This window comes from Neoarius graeffei, chromosome 15 (genome assembly GCF_027579695.1).
Source record: "Neoarius graeffei isolate fNeoGra1 chromosome 15, fNeoGra1.pri, whole genome shotgun sequence".
Classification (NCBI taxonomy): domain Eukaryota; kingdom Metazoa; phylum Chordata; class Actinopteri; order Siluriformes; family Ariidae; genus Neoarius; species Neoarius graeffei.
In genome coordinates this window covers 28,589,713-28,613,229 of record NC_083583.1, presented here as the reverse complement: position 1 = coordinate 28,613,229, position 23,517 = coordinate 28,589,713, and the positions used below count along the sequence as shown (strand labels likewise).

The 23,517-nt window shown below is 43.7% G+C and overlaps 1 protein-coding gene across 4 annotated transcripts in view; it reads right to left on the bottom strand.

The window, feature by feature from the left end:
* Window positions 1-23,517, bottom strand: part of arnt2 (aryl-hydrocarbon receptor nuclear translocator 2) — a 399,781-nt gene that overhangs the window by 158,262 nt on the left and 218,002 nt on the right. For all 4 annotated transcript variants that reach the window (XM_060941110.1, XM_060941111.1, XM_060941112.1 and 1 more), the window contains 2 exons: window positions 18,539-18,673; window positions 13,886-13,960 (listed from right to left, as the gene is read on the bottom strand). In XM_060941110.1, the coding sequence (XP_060797093.1) occupies window positions 13,886-13,960; window positions 18,539-18,673 (210 nt within the window). The remainder of the gene's footprint in view (window positions 1-13,885; window positions 13,961-18,538; window positions 18,674-23,517) is intronic.

Genomic DNA, 23,517 nt, shown 5'->3' with positions numbered 1-23,517 from the left:
ATCAGAGTCTCCAATTTCCGAGTCAGAATGCAGTTAAAGGTGGGGTATGAGATTTTTTTCAGGAATATTTTTTACCATATTGCTTGAAAAGCTCCTCACACCCATGTTGCAAGCAGTACAATAGAAGGTTTGACCCAAAAACGAAATATTTTAACCCAGTCTACAGTGTAAAATAAAGGAAAAACGCCATCCAATCATATCGAGGTACCACCTCAAAATGATTGGATACTGACACGCCAATCAGACTGAAGCCTGCGAGCAGCCCGTCCCTTCTGTGTGTGTGTGTGTGTGTGTGTGTGTGTGTATATATGTGTGAGAGAGCGAGCAGCACCTCCCCCACCTGCGCGCTGAGCAGAGAAAAAAGGGCAGCTTTCCTTCAGAGCGCTCCCTCCAAACAACGGGGATTTACACAAAAATGGAAGATATTCACAAAATTCTTTCACAGTGAGCGCCAGAAGGGTCTCCTGAACACACTGATGTAATTTTTTTGTCTGTAGTGTAAAAAATGAGGTCACTAGAGCGAGTTAAAAACGAGTGACTTTTCTGATTTTGCAGTCACAGCGTAGCCACGTTTATAGGGGTGGAGACGCGGGGGGTGGGAGCATGGCGAGGGCGGGCATGTTTCTTTTCAAAATATGGCTTGCGGGAGATTTTATTCCAAAATCTCGTACCCCACCTTTAATGCACGAGTCCGAGTCATCAGGGCTCAAGTCCAAGTCAAGTCATGAACCCTTAAAGGAGAACTGAAGTCATTTTTAAACTTGCTTCATTTCTTAATTAACGCGTTAATTCAATTACGTTTTCGGTTTTAGTAACCTTATATCGTGACTTGTATTGACAACTAATTGGAATTAAATATTACACTTATCGGCCTATTCGGTTTTTAGCCATGTTGAATTTAGTTAGTTTGGTCCACGGCAGGCGTCACTTATCCGCGCAATCTTCACGAGACTTGTGCAAGACTTCGAAACGTGATGTGTCAGCCAGGTGTCAGTGCCGCCATTTTGAAAACCGTTTTCCAAACGAAATGTTGCACAAAAACGAGTTTAAATGACGATTACTGCCTACTTTTCTCAAACTTTCCTGATTGCTATCAAAACAAACAAACCTTCCGGCTTGATTACATCAGCATTCGAAAGAGGGCGCGCACGTCTTTTGACAACGTTGGCAGATGTTGGTGACTTTGATTTCCGCTGTACGTTTTACTTCCGTCCTACGATGTCTCGCACAGGTCTCAACGAATCTCGTTTACGGCCATTGCTTTGACATACGGACTGATATATTACAGAGCATATTTCAAACACTCATAACTTGCTATAGCAGTGACAAAATAGCTGTCAAAAATGCGTTCCTATGTTTAAGATAAATAGAATTTTGAGAATAAAAAAAAAATTGCCTTCAGTTCTCCTTTAAAATTAGGACACGAGTCGGACTCGAGTACTACAAGCCTGGGGAACCCATCCTCTTCTTGGTGACAACAGATAACGTGATTATAAATTATTCCTTGTCTATATCTGCATACTGTAAAGTCAAACAGTACCGAGAGCACTGAAGTGTCTAGTATGAGGAAATTATGAATTAGACTCCTACGATGAGCACAGAACAGTCTTAATGATTACAGCAACAGTTCTTAGGTACATACAGTATACAGGTGAAATTATCCACTGAAGTAAGGATGAGACGTGATCATAAACTGTTTTTGAGGGCCATTTCACACCTGACTAATGCTGTGTTCACACTTATACCGGTACGCTAGTGGTATAACTGTATCGATACAAAGTATACCGGTACAGTTTAGTGCTTCTGTCCACACTAGCGAGAAATGTTTGCGGTTTTCTTTCACGGTAGTTGAAATGCGCGTGCACGAAATGTTTCCATGGTTACCGAGTAACTTCCTTCCGAGAATATATGGCATCCGTTATTTCGAGATCTCGAGAAAACAAAACCGTTATTTCATGATCTCAGCTGGATCACTGTATCTCCGTCGGTAGAGACGAAGCCGGGCCAGTCTTCTGCAGAGGTACCGCGGACTAATTTTGAAATTATCCCTTATTAAAAGACTTAATGCAATCTCTTCCTGTGTCAACCCCTGATCAAAATATTGCCTTATTAGGTGATTGATTATTCCAGACATTCTAATGATCAAAGTTGCGTCTATACAGAATGAGAAATAGCCCCAAAGTCTGCATATCACAAGTCTCTTGGCGCACCTGAATGAACCATTTCTCAGCTGTTTACTCGAGATCATGAAATAATTGTTTTGTTTTCTCGAGATCTCGAAATAATGGTTTTGTTTTCTCGAGATCTCGAATTAGTTGTGTTGTTTTCTCGTCTCGTCTTCTTCTGCTTTATCCGGGACCGGGTCGCGGAGGCAGCAGTCTAAGCATGGAAGCCCAAACTTCCCTCTCCCCAGACACCTCGGTCAGCTCCTCGGGAAGAACACCGAGGCGTTCCCAGGCCAACTGAGAGACACAGTCCCTCCAGCGTGTCCTGGGTCTTCCCCGGGGCCTCCTCCCGGGGGGACATGCCTGGAACACCTCCCCAGGGAGGCGTCCAGGAGGCATCCGAAAAAGATGTCGAGCCACCTCAGCTGGTTCCTCTCGATGTGGAGGAGCAGCAGCTCTACTCCGAGGTCCTCCCGAGTGACTGTGCTTCTCACCCTATCTCTAAGGGAGCGCCCAGCCACCCTGCGAAGGAAACTCATTTCGGCCGCTTGTATCCGCGATCTTGTTCTTTCGGTCATTACCCAAAGCTCATGACCATAGGTGAGAATCGGAACATAGATCGACTGGTAAATTGAGAGCTTCGTCTTTTGGCTCAGCTCCTTCTTTACCACGATGGACCGGTAAAGCGACCGCATCACTGCGGAGGCTGCACCGATCCGCCTGTCGATCTCACGCTCCATCCTTCCCTCACTCGTGAACAAGATCCCGAGATACTTAAACTCTTCCACTTGAGGCAGGACTTCTCCACCAACCTGGAGAGGGCAAGCCACCCTTTTCCGGTCGAGAACCATGGCCTCGGACTTGGAGGTGCTGATTCTCATCCCAGCCGCTTCACACTCGACTGCAAACCGCCCCAGTGCATGCTGAAGGTCCTGGTTTGAAGAAGCCAACAGGACAACATCATCCGCAAAAAGCAGAGATGAAATCCTGTGGTTCCCAAACAGGATTCCTTCCGGCCCCTGGCTGCGCCTAGAAATTCTGTCCATAAAAATTATGAACAGAACCGGTGACAAAGGGCAGCTGCGTCCACAGTGGAGGTAGAGAACATGGTCCACTCAGACTCAATGTCCCCCACCTCCCTCGGAAGCTGGGAAAAGCTCTCCCGGAGGTGGGAGTTAAAGACCTCCCCAACAGAGTGCTCGGCCAGACGTTCCCAGCAGACCCTCACCATACGTTTGGGCCTGCCAGGTCTGTCCAGCTTCCTCCTCCGCCAGCGGATCCAACTCACCACCAGGTGGTGATCAGTTGACAGCTCAGCCCCTCTCTTCACCCGAGTGTCCAAGACATAGGGCCGGAGATCAGATGAAACGACAACAAAGTCTATCATCGACCTCCGAACTAAGGTGTCCTGGTGCCACGTGCACTTATGGACACCCCTATGCTCGAACATGGTGTTCGTTATGGACAAACCGTGACTAGCACAGAAGTCCAATAACAAAACACCACTCGGGTTCAGATCGGGGAGGCCGTTCCTCCCAACCACGCCCCTCCAGGTGTCACTGTCGTCGCCCACGTGAGCACTGAAGTCCCCCAGTAACACAATGGAGTCCCCAGTCTGAGCACGTGTTGTTTTCTCGGGATCCTGAATTAATTATGTCATTATCTTGGGATAACAAGGTGAATAAAAAAAAAAGGATTATATGAAGGGCCTCTCTCGGCTTCCGTACGGATGAAACAACGTGTGTGTGCTTTTTTGTTGTCAATGTACAGTCTGTATTTCTGGTGGTCATTTATTCAGTCAAATCATATAAAACGCGCGCGACAGTTGAGAAAGAAACAAACGAATCTCCGTTCTTCACTATTTTATTCAGTGAAGACATCGATTGAGGAGTGTGACTTTGCGCATGCGCATTATATTTGTATCGATACAGAGCCGCTTCATCTGTCCACACTACAGCGAAGCGCTACAGTACCGATACTGTACCGGTACGAAACCCATACATTTGTGGGTTTCATACCGATACAGTTATACCGCTACAGTACCGGTATACGTAGTTGCTAGTGTGGACAGGTGTTGCGATACGAAAGTAGTTTCGTATCGGTACAAAATCCCTAGTGTGGACAGGGTATAAGAGAAGACTGCAGAAATTAAAGCCGCAAGCGGCCTCGACGGGCCCTCGCGCCAGCGGCCAAGGGGGGCGGGGGCATGCGTCCCCGCGAAATACCTTCCACAGCTTCTTTGGCAAGAGACATTACTCCCACAATGGTGACAAAGCACAGAATTGGACACAGAGTACACGGTGCGCTGAGACGTTGTCATGGACAGAACATTTTATGCCATGGCTTCCCAACCAAATTAATGTATTTACCTCATCAGTCACCAAGCCATAGCTACATAGGATTGTCTTCTGTTAGACATCTATTAGTCTGTATGTAACGCTACAACACTTGCTCCCGACTGCCTACCCATTCCCCACAAGTCATGTGTGTTTAACGCAACCAAAACAACATACTCCTGGTGCCTCATGATTGTAAACACCTCTCCTGCAACTGCTACAGTGCAATGAGCGCCCCCAGTGGTCCACAAGTCATGTGTGTTTAAGGCAACCAAAACAACATACTCCTGGTGCCTCATGATTGTAAACACCTCTCCTGCAACTGCTACAGCGCAATGAGCGCCCCCAGTGGTGAAAGTTCACCAAATTTGGTATACATGTCAAGGGACCTATGAAGAGTTGTTTTGTAAAGTTTGATCAAGTTTGACCAATCAGAAGCCGAGATATAAATTGTTGCCTGAAAACAGCGCCCCCAGTGGCAAAAGTTCACAAAATTTGGCACATATGTCAGGTGACCTGTTAAGAGTGTGCGTATCAAGTTTGATCAAGATTGAGAAAATAGAAGATGAGATATTGATTTTTGAAGAATAAATTTTTTGGTTTCTCCCATGTCAGTAGGTGGCGCTATGCTGCACATGAGCGATTATGAGTTGGAAAAATAAGTGTCTACAACAGCAACGTACTATCACAAGGTAGTGGTGTGAAGGAGAAGCATTATGGAATTATTTACCAAAAACCTGTTTTGGAGCAATTGCGTTGGCCAAAAACAGCGCCCCCCATGGACGAAAATTCCCAAAATGAGGTGTACATGACATGGGAGGTAGTAAGAGGGTGGCCGTGAAGTTTGACCAAATTTGAGGAAAGATTGGATTTTTTGCCCAAAAATAGCGCCCCCAGTGGCGAAATATCACAGAAATTGGGTAACATGTCAGATGCCCAATGAGTGATTTGCCTGTGAAGTATGAGCAGTTTTGAGCAATTTGAAGATATGTTATGAATTTTTAAGCATGTAAAATTTTGCATTGAAAATTGATTGACGTATAACTTCTGAACGGTTTATTCTACGTGAAACGTATTTAGGAACTTTTGTCAGCCATGTCTGTAGATGATGTGTATCAATTTTGGTGACATTCCTATGAACGGTCTAGGAGGAGTTGCGCCGTTTTCGTGGCCATGCATTTCGCACAAAAGTGAAATTACCTTACTTCCTGTTGGGCGTGGCTAATGCATTGGCATTACATTTTTGTCCGGCTTAGTGAGATACATATGCGTACCAAATGGCATGCCACTACTACAAACTACATGGCAACCAGGCACCTTAATGCGGGAGGCCAAAATCACAATGAGTTAGGGGGCGCTATAGAGGCCCTGAGGCCCGCCTGGATCTGGGCTTCTGGTTCTCAGTAGCGGTGGGAGTCTAAGAAAAAGGAGCCAAATTTCGTGCGATGTCGACCATGGCAAGCGCCCCAAAAAGGGTCTTGTAAAGAGTTTGCTTGCCAAGTTTGACAAATCAGAAGCTGCAATATCATTTCTGCCATAACCCGCACCCCCAGGGGTGAAAGTGCACAAAATTTGGCGTACATGTCAGGTGAGCTATGAAGAGTTTGCGTATGAAGTTTGATGACAATTGAGTAAACAGAAGATGAGATATAGATTTTTGAAGAATAAATTTTTTGGTTTTTCCCATGTCAGTAGGTGGCGCTATGCTGTACATGAGTGATGATGAGAGGGAAAAATAAGTGTCCACAACAGCAACGCACTATCACAAGGTAGTGGTGTAAAGGAAAAGCATTATGGAATAATTTACCAAAAACCCGTTTTGGAGAAATTGCGTCGGCCAAAAACAGCGCCCCCCATGGACGAAAATTCCCAAAATGTGGTATGCATGACATGGGAGGTAGTAAGAGGGTGGCCGTGAAGTTTGACCAAATTTGAGGAAAGATTGGATTTTTTGCCCAAAAATAGCGCCTCCAGTGGCGAAATATCACAGAGATTGGGTAACATGTCAGAAGCCCAATGAGTGATTAGCGTGTGAAGTATGAGCAGTGTTGAGCAATTAGAAGATTTGTTATGAATTTGTTAGCATGTAAAATTTTGAAGTGAAAATTGATTGACGTATAACTTCTGAACGGTTTATCCTACGTGAAACGTATTTAGTAACTTTTGTCAGCCATGTCTGTAGATGATGTGTATCAATTTTGGTGACATTGCTATGAACGGTCTAGGAGGAGTTGCGCCGTCTTCGTGGCCATGCATTTCACACAAAAGTGAAATTACCTCACTTCCTGTTGGGCGTGGCTAATGCATTGGCATTACATTTTTGTCCGGCTTAGTGAGATACATATGCATACCAAATGGCATGCCACTACTACAAACTATATGGCAACCAGGCACCTTAATGCGGGAGGCCAAAATCACAACGACTTAGGGGGCGCTATAGAGGCCCTGAGCCCCGGCCAAGTGTGGGCTTTTGGTTCTGAGTAGCGGTGGCAATTCTCGGAAGTGGCGCCAAATTTCGCGCGTTTTTGCCCATGGCAAGCGCCCCGAAAATGGCCCAACAGCGGAGAAAAATAAAGAAGAAGAATAATTAAAGCCGCAAGCGGCCTCGACGGGCCCTCGCGCCAGCGGCCAAGGGGGGCGGGGGCATGCGTCTCCGCGAAAGACCTTCCACAGCTTCTTCGGCAAGAGACATTACTCCCACAATGGCGACAAAGCACAGAATTGGACACAGAGTACACGGTGCGCTGAGATGTTGTCATGGACAGAACATTGTATGCCATGGCTTCCCAACCAAATTAATGTATTTACCTCATCAGTCACCAAGCTATAGCTACATAGGATTGTCTTCTGTTAGACATCTATTAGTCTGTATGTAACGCTACAACACTTGCTCCCGACTGCCTACCCATTCCCCACAAGTCATGTGTGTTTAAGGCAACCAAAACAACATACTCCTGGTGCCTCATGATTGTAAAGACCTGTCCTGCAACTGCTACAGCGCAATGAGCGCCCCCAGTGGTGAAAGTTCACCAAATTTGGTATACATGTCAAGGGACCTATGAAGAGTTGTTTTGTCAAGTTTGATCAAGTTTGACCAATCAGAAGCCGAGATATAAATTGTTGCCTGAAAACAGCGCCCCCAGTGGCAAAAGTTCAGAAAATTTGGCACATATGTCAGGTGACCTGTTAAGAGTGTGCGTATCAAGTTTGATCAAGATTGAGAAAATAGAAGATGAGATATTGATTTTTGAAGAATAAATTTTTTGGTTTTTCCCATGTCAGTAGGTGGCGCTATGCTGTACATGAGCGATTATGAGTTGGAAAAATAAGTGTCTACAACAGCAACGTACTATCACAAGGTAGTGGTGTGAAGGAGAAGCATTATGGAATTATTTAGCAAAAACCCGTTTTGGAGCAATTGCGTTGGCCAAAAACAGCGCCCCCCATGGACGAAAATACCCAAAATGTGGTGTACATGACATGGGAGGTAGTAAGAGGGTGGCCGTGAAGTTTGACCAAATTTGAGGAAAGATTGGATTTTTTGCCCAAAAATAGCGCCCCCAGTGGCGAAATATCACAGAAATTGGGTAGCATGTCAGAAGCCCAATGAGTGATTTGCGTGTGAAGTATGAGCAGTTTTGAGCAATTAGAAGATTTGTTATGAATTTTTAAGCATGTAAAATTTTGCATTGAAAATTGATTGACGTATAACTTCTGAACGGCTTATCCTACGTGAAATGTATTTAGGAACTTGTGTCAGCCATGTCTGTAGGTGATGTCTATCAATTTTGGTGACATTCCTATGAACGGCCTAGGAGGAGTTGCGCCGTCTTCGTGGCCATGCATTTCGCACAAAAGTGAAATTACCTCACTTCCTGTTGGGCGTGGCTAATGCATTGGCAATACATTTTTGTCCGGCTTAGTGAGATACATATGCCTACCAAATGGCATGCCACTACTACAAACTACATGGCAACCAGGCACCTTTATGCGGGAAGCCAAAATCACAACGACTTAGGGGGCGCTAAAGAGGCCCTGAGGCCCGCCTGGATCTGGGCTTCTGGTTCTCAGTAGCGGTGGCAGTCTAAGAAAAAGGAGCCAAATTTCGTGCGTTGTTGACCATGGCAAGCGCCCCAAAAAGGGTCTTGTAAAGAGTTTGCTTGCCAAGTTTGACAAATCAGAAGCTGCAATATCATTTTTGCCATAACCAGCACCCCCAGGGGCGAAAGTGCACAAAATTTGGCGTATATGTCAGGTGAGCTATGAAGAGTTTGCGTATGAAGTTTGATGACAATTGAGTAAATAGAAGATGAGATATAGATTTTTGAAGAATAAATTTTTTGGTTTTTCCCATGTCAGTAGGTGGCGCTATGCTGTACATGAGTGATTATGAGTTGGAAAAATAAGTGTCTACAACAGCAACGTACTATCACAAGGTAGTGGTGTGAAGGGAAAGCATTATGGAATAATTTACCAAAAACCCGTTTTGGAGCAATTGCGTCGGCCAAAAACAGCGCCCCCCATGGACGAAAATACCCAAAATGTGGTATACATGACATGGGAGGTAGAAAGAGGGTGGCTGTGAAGTTTGACCAAATTTGAGGAAAGATTGGATTTTTTGCCCAAAAATAGCGCCCCCAGTGGCGAAATATCACAGAAATTGGGTAACATGTCGGAAGCCCAATGAGTGATGTGCGTGTGAAGTATGAGCAGTTTTGAGCAACTAGAAGATTTGTTATGAATTTTTAAGCATGTAAAATTTTGCATCGAAAATTGATTGACGTATAACTTCTGAACGGTTTATCCTACGTGAAACGTATTTAGTAACTTTTGTCACCCATGTCTGTAGATGATGTGTATCAATTTTGGTGACATTCCTATGAACGGTCTAGGAGGAGTTGCGCCGTCTTCGTGGCCACGCATTTCGCACAAAAGTGAAATTACCTCACTTCCTGTTGGGCGTGGCTAATGCATTGGCATTACATTTTTGTCCGGCTTAGTGAGATACATATGCGTACCAAATGGCATGCCACTACTACAAACTACATGGCAACCAGGCACCTTAATGCGGGAGACCAAAATCACAACGACTTAGGGGGCGCTATAGAGGCCCTGAGCCCCGGCCAAGTTTGGTCTTTTGGTTCTGAGTAGCGGTGGCAATTCTCGGAACTGGTGCCAAATTTCGTGCGTTTTCGCCCATGGCAAGTGCCCCGAAAATGGCCCAACAGCGGAGAAAAATAAAGAAGAAGACGGAAGAATAATAATAGTGAACTCTTACAAGAACAATAGGGCCTTCGCCCTATAGGGCTCGGGCCCTAATAATAGTGAACTCTTACAAGAACAATAGGGCCTTCGCCCTATAGGGCTCGGGCCCTAATTAGGTAGCACTCTGAGCCACTGTGCTGTCCTGTTGCTGGGCAATTGTGTCTGCAAATAAACTGCATCAAGCTTTGAGTTGTCAGGATTTCCTGCAAAATTCCAGAGAAAATTAACCCAGCAGGGAACAGAGATCTAACAGAACACCGGGCTTAGGAGCTGGGATCACTGAGGAAAAAAAAGCCTACAAAGTAACACAGTAGGAGAAAAGGCAAGAGATGGAGTCAGAGATTGGCTCGAAAGAGTGAAGAGAGAGAGAGAGAGAGAGAGAGAGAGAGAAGACAAAAGGGTCAAGCTCAGTATGTGAGAAACCACAATGGTTTAATTAGCATCTTGAGTGAGAGACGGAGAGAGAAAGAATGAAGCTATGGAAAGGAATGAAGCTAATAAAGCAATGGAATGAAGCTAATAAAGGAGATAATAAGGGAAAGAGAAAGGGCCAGCATCTTTAATCATGATTACTCCCCCCTCCTCATGCCATATTGGGATTCCCCTCCTGATCTGTAATGTCGCTGTGTCACACACTGATCAGCCTCTCAGAGCAGAAACTGCTACCATTTGAATCCTTTCAGCCAGTCATGTGCTTTAAAACATCAAATAGACAAATGCGACAAATCCAAATCCACCAAGAGCTGACGCACCCCAGAGAAGAGAGATATCAGATCATACAGTGACTGCTGCTTTGAAGGTTTGTGAACATGACTCAAATCAAAGTGGATGTTTGATAGCAGAAATGCATGAGCTCTGCTGAGTCAGACTACTACCCAAAGGTAGAGGCGATATGAATCATGGTATAATAACGGTTCAACTCTACTCATCAGTTTTCAGTAGAAAGGCACCTGCTTGCATATTCATATTTACAAATTTATCAAGAGAACTTTGCTGAACTATTATTAGGTTGGGGAATCGAGATTATCATACTGTCAATAAGTGTTGCAGTTGAGTCACTAAACCTCAAATCCTCAGCATTCAAGTCTGAGTCAAGTCCAAATTTTGAGTCGGAGAACAAGACTCCAGTCGCACCATTTGACGGTGGCTGTTGCTGCCTTTATACGAAACCGTCTCTGCTACTGTGTCGGACTAACGTTACTGCTCGACTGCCCCATTTTAGTGAATAGGCTACAGATAAAAAGCTTGTTCATCGCTCAGCAAGCCCTGCCCACTATCAACAGGGCAAATAACATGAGAGAGGGTTAACACTAGCTAGCTCATCGCTTAGCAAGCCCCGCCCACTATCAACAGAGCAATGAACATAGTCTGTCACTTCCTTCTCTGGGTGGAGTCTTGCCAAATGACAATTGAAGTTCGAGGTTGTCCCCGACGTCTCCTCGATAGTTCTTCTACATATGGAACACATTGCAGTGCATTTTTTCCCACTGCACGAGAAGTCTGTATAAGCAAAGCGGACAACACTAGGGGTGTTCTCTCCGGGCGTTTTAGTGCCATTAACGTTAGTTTGTTCCTGAACATGACGTATGAACAGGTGAATGTGTATTCTCTTGCATGAAATTAGTATAAAAATTAAATGTAGATATAAAGCTTATGCTGGGGCGGCACGGTGGTGTAGTGGTTAGCACTGTCGCCTCACAGCAAGAAGGTCTGGGTTCGAGCCCCGTGGCTGGCGAGGGCCTTTCTGTGTGGAGTTTGCATGTTCTCCCCGTGTCCGCGTGGGTTTCCTCCGGGTGCTCCGGTTTCCCCCACAGTCCAAAGACATGCAGGTTAGGTTAACTGGTGACTCTAAATTGAGCGTAGGTGTGAATGTGAGTGTGAATGGTTGTCTGTGTCTATGTGTCAGCCCTGTGATGACCTGGCGACTTGTCCAGGGTGTACCCCGCCTTTCACCCGTAGTCAGCTGGGATAGGCTCCAGCTTGCCTGCGACCCTGTAGAACAGGATAAAGTGGCTTGAGATAATGAGATGAGCAGAAGTTTGAGATCGGCTTCTCAATATATCTGCCAAAAAGCTAAAAAAAAATTACAAAACCTTTCATTTGACCTTTGAGAAGGACCAAACAAAAGCTGTGATAATCAAAAGGTAAATTTTCTTAAAATAAACACCACTTACTTGATATTGAATCAGTAGCCTTGGCGAACCACGAGGTGAAGTTCATTTATCTTTTTATCTGCTGATTATCTTCCGATACTACGAAGTTATAACGAGGTTTCTCTTATTTTGTTTCTGGTTCCGAAGTTTATCAAGAAGTAGAACGGGTAATTGAACGTGATCAGGATAAGTGCTGACTGGTTACAAAGTTTCGCTATTGTTACACTCATTCTTACAACATGATGACACAGTGGCTTCGCCACTCATTCTTGTGTACCTTTGATAATGCGAGATCAACTATTCGTATCGCGAGATCACGATTTGCCGTTCTGGTGATTGCAATGCTTACACGCATGCGCTATTGTTACATTCATTCTTACATCACGATGACAGAGACGAAGTGAGGCAGTAGCCACTATAAAGCTGACATAACATTAGGCTAATAGGCTCCATCTTATCAAATATAGTAGTATTACAAATTCAGTATCATCAGCTAACAGTAGCCAATAAACTTGATCTTCTGCCTCCAAATAATGAATATCATCTCATCTCATCTCATTATCTCTAGCCGCTTTATCCTTCTACAGAGTCACAGGCAAGCTGGAGCCTATCCCAGCTGACTACGGGCGAAAGGCGGGGTACACCCTGGACAAGTCGCCAGGTCATCACAGGGCTGACACATAGACACAGACAACCATTCACACTCACATTCACACCTACGGTCAATTTAGAGTCACCAGTTAACCTAACCTGCATGTCTTTGGACTGTGGGGGAAACCGGAGCACCCGGAGGAAACCCACGCAGACACGGGGAGAACATGCAAACTCCACACAGAAAGGCCCTTGCCGGCCCCAGGGCTCGAACCCAGGACCTTCTTGCTGTGAGGCGACAGCACTAACCACTACACCACCGTGCCGACATGAATATCATTAAAGTAAAAAATATCTGATCAATGTCTGCTTATCTATTTGTGGATCTCATTGCGGATCTCCATTTGGATTGCTGTAAAGCTGCTTTGTGACTACTTCTATTGTTAAAAGTGTTACGTAAATAAAATTCTGTCTAAGTTAGACAAAACTTAGTTTGTAATTATATATTTATACAGATATTTATGAAGTGTATATATATATATATATATATATATATATATATATATATATATATAAATTATATATTTATATAGATATTTATGAAGTGTATATATGGTATGTAGTATATATTTATTTTTGTAATTAAATATTTATATAAATATTTGTGAAGTGTATATACTGTATATGGTATGTAGTATATATTTTTGTAATTATATATTTATATAGATATTCATGAAGTGTATATATGGTATATATTTTAATAGGTGTATTAATGTAGTTTGGATTTCGGGGTAGTTAAAAAGGGGTTGGAAATAAAAAAAAAAGTATTGTACTTCTTCCCACTCCTTTTTCGAACAATGTGCGGTGTTTTGTAATGTCTTAGCTCTTTATGTTTTTTTTTTTGTCAATTTCTCATTTTCTTTCTTTTGTATGTACAAATAGTTACATACATTTTTTTATACATGTTCGAAATAAAAATAAATTCATTCATTCATTCATTCATTCAACTTGCTCGTTCCTTCACAACAGTGCACTGGCTGATAATTGTCGCAAGCCAGAGGCAACAGTAGCAAGGACCGACTTTTTGAGAAGTCATGAGGAAGAAATTCTGAGAGAATCCAGACTCAAAAGCAAACCTATTCCCTTCCCAGGGACACCAAACACTAGATGACAAACAAATGTGCAAACAATAATATCAGGATGGGCTCACTTTTTCATTGCCTCGGAATGAAATTGAGTATTTTTACTAACTTCATTGTTTATAATAATACACTTGCCATTATTTGGATGAGTAGGTTCCATGGACTGCAACATGTCTATAGTTAGAATAAATACATTACTTTTTTTTCTCCCCTTTTTAAAGCTGCTGCTATACCTGTTGGAAGCTCTCCCTTAGGTGGCTCTGATCCTCAGGATGACAAAACTCCAGAATATCTTTACCAAGCAAATCCTGAAACAGAGCAGTAAACAGCAGAGTCAGATGAGTAAGTCTTTTTCCAACATCCAACAATTTACGAGCAGTATAACGCATTACATTATACATATAAAGGTTACATCCCATTTTTTAAACAGTTATTTTATAAAAGACCAATTTACTGACTGTACTGAGGCCCTGATTTGCCAAGATCCACGATAAAGCATGGCCAAGTGGATAACCTGAGAGGGGGTGTAGTTCATATGTGTCTTGCAGTTAAAAAAATATCTGCAGGAATTATGAGTCACGCAAAGGAGGGTGGTGGTGGACAATATGCAAATTAGGTTTTTGCATTGTGTTACTGTTCTCAATAGCTGCAGCAGGTTCTGACCCGAAACAGACTCTCAGAGAGTGAACGGAAACTTGGAACTGAACATTAAATATAACAGTGAGTAAAGGTGGTGACACAGAGGTTAATGTGGACGAAGTTAATGTGAATGAAAACCTTTTCACAGGTTCCTCTTGAATGCTGTTGGCAATATGCAATAAATCTTGACTAGGTACTAATCTGACCCGATTCCTTAACTGGAAGTATACGGAAGTCTAAGTACTAATACTGACTGCAGCAATTTGTGATTGATTATTTGAAAAACAACTTTATGTATTGCATTGAATCCCCTCAAATTCAATTAAATGTAATATTATATGTATAGTGCAAATATCACGGAGCACTTTTATAGAAATCCAGATGTAGATTAAGAGTCCTAATGAGCAAGCCAGAGGCTATTGAGGTATTTCACCCACGTGACCAAGTCATGTGATGCTGCCATTTTGGACGGCACGGCTCGAATCAGTTTGAATGCGAGGAAGGCGACAAACGAAAAACATAAAAGAAAAAGGAGTGAGATGCAGAAAACACCTTCACTATCCAGCGACGTAGGGCATTTACAGGGCGAGCAGAGGGAGAGGGATTTGCAAAAATTGAGGTTAGCAGGCTTAGAGAACGACGTTTACCTGCTTCCACCAGGATTGTTCACTGACATACGGAAGTACACGAAGCCCTAGTCTTTACCTGACTTCAGCCCACATGATCTGTATACAGTACCTATGTCGTTAAAAACCCATCGCCATACACAGGTATTGATCTGAAAGCGTATACGAGTTTGGATACCTACAAATATTTTGTGTAAGGCTGGGTAACATGCCTACATCAGCGGGTCGTCCCTGGAGCCGGTGGTCGCCATTTTATTACAGCTAAGGTTTGTTCACATTTTCATTTACTTTCGGTCCTCAGGATAAACAAAATGTTATTAAATGTCATTGAAATAACTTCTTAGTCTGTTGAGACATGGCCCGTTATAAATTTGCTGTTACCAGGCAATGACTAAGAACTGTATTATTAGGGTCGGTGTAGTTGTAGCAGTGCACTAGCAGCTAGCTGTTAGCACTAGCTAATGTCAACAACAGTAGCTGGTATGTTACTGTAGCAATGTTTACGTTCAGTCATTTGGATGACTGTTAAAACCTTTCAGTCTCAAGTTTTTCTTTTACTGGATTTACTAGTTTACTGAGCTAGCACACTCGGGCAAGCTGGGAGCTAGCGCGCGCTAGCCTGCCGGCGGCCGGCGCGCGCTAGCTCCCCGGCGGCCGGCGCGCGCTAGCGCCCCGGCGGCCGGCGCGCGCTAGCTCAGTAAACTAGTAAATCCAGTAAAGGAAAAACTTGAGACTGAAAGGTTTTAACAGTCATCCAAATGACTGAACGTAAACATTGCTACAGTAACATACCAGCTACTGTTGTTCACATTAGCAAGCTTGACGTTCAAAATGGCGGACACCGGGGCGTCACGTGACCCTGTGACGTCAGGTGAAATACCTCAATAGAGGACTTTCACAAGACGTCATTGCAACTGCGGATCTGTTTATGTGGCCATATTGCGTGGCAAGCTTTGTGTTTGCAAGTGACTGGCACAAGTGTACGCGAGTGATTTTAAGCTAAATTCAGTAAACATCTACAGATAAACTTGTAGAAGTTACACCTAAAAGAACAAATGCCAGAGACCTGTAGTGCTTTTGGATGTAATAACAGATGTGGAGATAAGCCTGGTTTAACTTTTCACCGCTTCTCAGCGAACCCATAAAGATAAGAAAAATGGCGAGCTGCAGTTAAACAGGAAGACTGGATGATAAAAACATTCCCAAGTGTGTGGAGAACATTTTCTATCAGGTTAGTGTGAAAGCTCTGTGCAACATCTCATCTCATTATCTCTAGCCGCTTTATCCTGTTCTACAGGGTCGCAGGCAAGCTGGAGCCTATCCCAGCTGACTACGGGCGAAAGGCGGGGTACACCCTGGACAAGTCGCCAGGTCATCACAGGGCTGACACATAGACACAGACAACCATTCACACTCACATTCACACCTACGGTCAATTTAGAGTCACCAGTTAACCTAACCTGCATGTCTTTGGACTGTGGGGGAAACCGAAGCACCCGGAGGAAACCCACGCGGACACGGGGAGAACATGCAAACTCCGCACAGAAAGGCCCTCGCCGGCCACGGGGCTCGAACCCGGACCTTTTTGCTGTGAGGCGACAGCGCTAACCACTACACCACCGTGCCGCCCTCTGTGCAACATTAAAATGTATATCTAGATGTGGGCTTTGGACCCAATATATTTTATTAGACCTAATGCTTGGCCCGACAAACAGCATGTTTATAATGTACTGATAAGGTAGACGAGGCTAAACACCATAAAATATGCTGTCTCTCGGCTCTGGCTTGTTTATTACTATTAGAAGTCCATGTTTGAGCTTACCTTTGTCATAATAAGGTATTTTTCTTTATTGGGAATTTCCCATAACATTCCAGCACAAAACCTGCCTCGAAATATTGGTAGGCACCTGTACTTTTGCATGCCTTTAGCATCCGGTGTATTTAGAAATCCCAAATACTAAATAGCTCAGGATGTCGTAGTGTCCCAAATCCGCAAGCTGGTTTGCTGAACACTTTTCAAGTAGAAGAAATACATCTCATCTCATTATCTCTAGCCACTTTATCCTGTTCTACAGGGTCGCAGGCAAGCTGGAGCCTATCCCAGCTGACTACGGGCGAAAGGCGGGGTACACCCTGGACAAGTCGCCAGGTCATCACAGGGCTGACACACAGACACAGACATGCAATACATCAGTCCATATGTCAAAGCAATGGCCATAAACGAGATTCATTGAGACCTGTGCAAGACATCGTAGGACGGAAGTAAAACGTACAGCAGAAATCAAAGTCACCAACATCTGCCAACGTTGTTAAAAGACACGCGTGTCCTCTTTTGAATGCTGATGTAATCAAGCCGGAAGTTTTGTTTGTGTTGATAGCAATCAGAAAAGTTTGAAAACAGTAGGCAGTAATCATTATTTCAACTCGTTTTTGTGCAATACTAGTTTGAAAAACAGTTTTCAAAATGGCAGCACTGACACCTGGCTGACACTTCACGTTTCGAAGTCTCGCACAAGTCTTGTGAAGATCACATGGATAAGTGACGCCTGCCGTGGACCAAACGAACTACATTCAGCATGGCTAAAAACCAAACAGGCCAATAAGTATAATATTTAATTGCAATTAGTTGCCAATGCGAGTCATGATATAAAGTTACTAAAACTGAAAACATAATTGAATAATACGTTAATTAAGAAATAAAGCAAGTTTAAAAATTCCCTTCAGTTCTCCTTTAAAAGGATGAGTATAAAGTGAATGTGAGATCTGGGATGAGAGCAGGACACTCTATTATTACAGTAGCAGTTCCTGTGTTCACTTCCAACCATTTATAAGCATGTGATAATAATAATAAGTTAAAAATAACTAAGTCAAAATAATAATATTTTGAGAAACTTCCATAATATTTTGATATCATAAGGAAAAATTATGATGAAAAAATTTATCATCCATCCATCCATCCATTATCCATAGCCACTTATCCTGTGCAGGGTCGCGGGCAAGCTGGAGCCTATCCCAGCTGACTACGGGCGAAAGGCGGGGTACACCCTGGACAAGTCGCCAGGTCATCACAGGGCTGACACATAGACACAGACAACCATTCACACTCACATTCACACCTACGGTCAATTTAGAGTCACCAGTTAACCTAACCTACATGTCTTTGGACTGTGGGGGAAACCGGAGCACCCGGAGGAAACCCACGCGGACACGGGGAGAACATGCAAACTCCACACAGAAAGACCCCCATCGGCCACTGGGCTCGAACCCAGAACCTTCTTGCTATGAGGCGACAGTGCTAACCTTTACACCACCATGCCGCCCCCACTTTTTCATCATTAAGAATTAATTTTGCTATTCTAAGTTAATTTTATTTTAATACCCGCCCTTCAGTTGCATTAATTTCTGCATGCAACCACCATTCAAGTTATTGTGTGTAGAATGTGAAATCTGGGATAAGGTTTTGACTTTGTCGAGAATCAGAAGCTAATCAGTGAACGACAGTGATTAGCTTCTGATTCTCGACAAAGTCAAAACCTTATCCCAGATTTCTCATTTTCACGTTTCTCCACACTGCCTGCGTGTTAAGCCTCAGTTCGCCGACATGGAACGAAATGTACTCACCTGTGGCTGGTAGCCAATCACGTTAATGCAGCGTGGATCCACAAAGGTGATGATGCCGTCCGAGTTGTGACGAGACAGAAACTCTGTGGGGACAGAGAGCCCGTTCATGTCCATGGAGACTGGAGAACTGGTCACCTGAGGGGGAGAAAGGAAATCCATTTTCATTTCAAGTCTCTGACACACTCAGGGCACGTACTTTTAATTACCATCATTATCACTGAATAAATGTGGTTCTAGTGCAAGAAACAAACAAACAAACAAACAAAAAACCCCAAGAGCTATTATTTGGCTATTAACATTAACCAACAAGCCTTGAACTGCTCAAAAACACAACATCAAGACCTCAGGAGTTTTGCACCTAATGGAGCAGAATGCATTTCCCATGCTTTAGATTACCTACAAAAAGAGGAAATAAAAAAAGAAACATGAAAACGTAACCAAAAATCGTCATGGACGAGGTTGCGAAAGGAATCCATGTTTATTATCGGACAATAGGAAGTATTTAAACACGCACATAAGATTTTTTTCCCCCAAGAGATTATTAGCAGCCATTATTTGGTGATTAACTTTGAATTAACAATCCTACAAGTAATACAGTACAACACTGATATCGTAAAGTCCTTGGGATATTGGAAAAAACTTTATGATATCAGAACTTTATGATAAGCCTAAAGTCACTTTTTAATAGAGAGCAAAGAAACACACTTTCAAATTCAATCTTTATTTGCAAACACATAACACATACATGCATTATATTTAATAGTAACACCAATACATCAGAAGAAATCTTTGATTGTGGTTTGTTTGACACTGATCACATGGTGATTGACATCAAGATCATTTTCAATAGCTAACAAATCCTTCAAATATTCCTGCATCTTGGGAAGGGGTCGTCCAGGGAGGGCCACCATGTACCTTCGAAGTTGATTGAGACCTGCCATGGCACTGGCATATGATGGCTTGTCAGAGTCGTCAGATGTTTCTTCAGATATTTCTTCTGCTTCTTCTGGCTTGCTCTGAACTTCTGTCACAATCTCTTCATCTGTGAGTTTGGATGTTGTCTCCACGTTCTTGTCAGCATTGACAAACAATGGTCAAGTGCAATCAGTAATTACTTAAAGGGATAGTTCGGGATTTTTGACATGAATCTGTATGGCATCCCCATCAATAGTGTCGTGCAAACACACTGACTTACCCCTGACAGCATCCTGTGAGTCCAGTTCTTGTCCAGTTTTGGTCCAGACGAAAGTAGTCCGGCAAGTTTGTTGGGGTCACGAAAGTAAAACGTTTTTCGTCTCAAAACAGTATGTGTTCAAAAGAGTGATATATTTGCATCACAAAACCGTTGTCAAATAAAAAGTCAGACCTCGAAATCGCTTGGCACTATTTTCTCTCCCTTCTTATCACTGCGCGCTGCCGCCAGGTGACAGCCACGGCTGTTTCATTCATTGTTTACTAGTGATGGGAATTTCGGCTCTTCTTACTATAAGGAGCCGGCTCTTTCGGAAGATTTTTTATAATTATTTCTCATGACTTGTACATTCACATCGAGTACACATATCAATGCAAATTAACACGAAGGGATTTACTAGACCAATTTATATCTGGAACTATTTTCAGCCACAGCACAGGCAAAGCACCGCTGCAGGCGCAAAGACACCGTGCAGCGCCTGAAAATGGGTGCGCAGCGCCTGAAAATGGGTGCGCAGCCCCTGAAAACCCGTTTTCAGGCACTGCGCGGTGTCTTTGCGCCTGCAGCGGTGCTTTGCCTGTGCTGTGGCTGAAAATAGTTCCAGATATAAATTGGTCTAGTAAATCCCTTCGTGTTAATTTGCATTGATATGTGTACTCGATGTGAATGTACAAGTCATGAGAAATAATTATAAAAAATCTTCCGAAAGAGCCGGCTCCTTATAGTAAGAAGAGCCGAAATTCCCATCACTAGTAAACAATGAATGAAACAGCCGTGGCTGTCACCTGGCGGCAGCGCGCAGTGATAAGAAGGGAGAGAAAATAGTGCCAAGCGATTTCGAGGTCTGACTTTTTATTTGGCAACGGTTTTGTGATGCAAATATATCACTCTTTTGAACACATACTGTTTTGAGACGAAAAACGTTTTACTTTCGTGACCCCAACAAACTTGCCGGACTACTTTCGTCTGGACCAAAACTGGACAAGAACTGGACTCACAGGATGCTGTCAGGGGTAAGTCAGTGTGTTTGCACGACACTATTGATGGGGATGCCATACAGATTCATGTCAAAAATCCCGAACTATCCCTTTAACAATCACTCCAGGCTAATGAAGTAATGGGCTGAGGAGACACAGTGGGGGCTCTGAGTTAAGATAACTTTGCAGGCTTCTGGGGTGCTTGACAGGAAAACTTTATGATAAGTGTAATTTATGGCCCCTGGGGACATCAAAATGACTTTACATTATACCTAAACTTTATGATAAGCAAGTTTATGATAAGCCAAAAGTTTTATATCATATTTAATGGACTTTATGCCGGGAAATGAAAATCACTTTACATTATCCATAACTTTACAATATCAGTGTTTACGATATCTGTGCTGTACTGTACATTTTATACCAAACTGATCTGTTTTTAACATCAACAAGGAAACATTAACCTGACGGATATATTCTCATGATTTACCTGACGAACATAATTAAAATACAGTTATACAAGACGCAATCAAAAAGTTCCCGGACTGTTCCTGTTGCGAGCGAACGAGCGGAGCGTAGCAAGGTCACGCACATGCAGCAGGAATAAGCAGGAAACTCTTATGAGTCAGTATGTCGCGTGTCAGCATCGGGACCTGTGTTATACGTTTTTGTGACAAGAGGCACATGTGCATCTGCGATTTACGCAATGTGCAAGCTTCAGAAATCCATGAAATGCTGCAATGATGAGCCAGGTGAGGTGTTTTGAATGGCATTTGCGCTTCAAATGCCACTCAACGACGTTCTGACCCTCCTGATACACAAACGCCACTCAAAACACCTCGCCCAGCTCATTATTTCCTTGCCGTAGGCTTGCTGAAGCATTTCCAGGGTCTCTGCTGCCGATTCCCCAAGTTTGATACAGAATTTGATCCATAATAAAATTGCAAACGCACACGTGCTCGTTGTCACAAAAACACGTGCAACACAGGCCTTGATGTGGACATCGTGACGTCACGCAGCGGCATACTGACTCACGAGAGTTACCGCTCGCTCCTGCTGCATGCGCATGAACTTTCCGTGCTCTGTTCGTTCACAACAGGAACGGTCCTGGAACTTTTTGACCGCACCACATATGTCTGTGAAGGTTCTCAGTCATCCAGGTCATATACCCCTTTTCCACCAAATCAGTTCCAGGGCTGGTTCGGGGCCAGTGCTGGTGCTGGTTCACAACTCATTTAACTTGCGAGCCAGGTGAGAACCAGTTTGCTTTTCCATAGCTCGGGGTGCTAAGGGGAGCCACGTCATTACGTCGCTGTATACGTCAGTTACGTCGCTGCGTTTGCATAAACCTTGGCGCGAACATCGAAGCAACAACAACACGGAGAAGAAGAAGCAGCAACAACAACAATAATGGATGACTTCACGTTTGTACAGCTGCTGCTTCTGGCTTTACGGTGCTTCATTGGGATCAGAAAACGGCAGATCCAATACGTTTGTGTTGATCGACAGGTTTTGAGTGGACGGCGATTACGTTCTAAGAGTCAAAACATTATTAGGTTATAACGTTTTGACTCTTACTTACACTGAATATCTCGTCGCTTAAAAATGGCGACCTTTTGCGGTCTTGCTATTGTTGTTGGTCTTAACAACTCCGCCGCCCCCGCTGACGTAAGCGGTTCTTTCCTCTGGCCCAGCAGAGAGCTGGTGCTAGCCTGGAACCGTTTTTTCTGGCCCCAGAGCCAGTTCTTTGTCAGTGGAAACAGAAAACCCGGTTCCAAACTAAGCACTGGCCCCGAACCAGCCCTGGAACTGCTTTGGTGGAAAAGGGGCAATTGAGGTATTTCACCTGACGTCACAGGGTCACGTGACGCCCCGGTGTCCGCCATTTTGAACGTCAAGCTACATACTAACGCTGCAGACAGAGAGGGGGAACCAGCTTGAAAAAAACGTGTTACAGACACCTAGAATAGATTAATTTGTCAGTAAGCACTCTATAAATAACCATGGTGCTTGCTTGTTGTGCTGTGGGCTGCCACAACAGACAGGGACAGCGTGCAGGACGCTCCTTTTACCGGTTTCTAGTGATGGGAATTTCGGCTCTTTTTCGGGAGCCGGCTCTCTTGGCTCTTCTTACTATAAGGAGCCGGCTCTTTCGGCTCCCAAACGGCTCCTGAGATTTTATTTTTGATTTAATTGCTGAAATTAACTAGTTAATTAATTACATTATTATTTATATTTTATCAATAGGATGTTTGCCATTTTATTTTTTAGTTTTTGTAGCCATTGTTAGCTTTGTAAAGTATAGCAGTGTAACAATGTTCTAGCTATAGAAATAACTTACCAATTAATAAATTATTTTCTCACAAACATAATGCAAAACTGTGTTATATTACCAATATAAAATACACAGCTGATTTTCCCCTCCTCAGGTGCCTCACAGACTCCTCTCCCCTGCGCTCCACAGCTTTAAGCATTACACCAATTTTCGTATTTTCACAGCTGTGAATGACATCAACCCCCCCCCCCCCCCCCCCAACCCAAAAAAGTAGGCGTACACCATGCTACTTTTTTTCCTTTGAATGGTAATAGACAACACAAAGACGCAATCGGACAGCAACTTTTTTTGTGAAAGTCTCTCTCTCTGAGGCACCTAAGGACAAAAAACTAATTCGGCTCCCCAACTCGGCTCCCACCGAAGAGCCGGCTCCCGTCGTTCACTTCAAAGAGCCGGCTCTTTGAACCGGATCGTTCGCGACCGACACATCGCTACCGGTTTCCTACTGACCCAGACAAGAGGGCCAAATGGATTG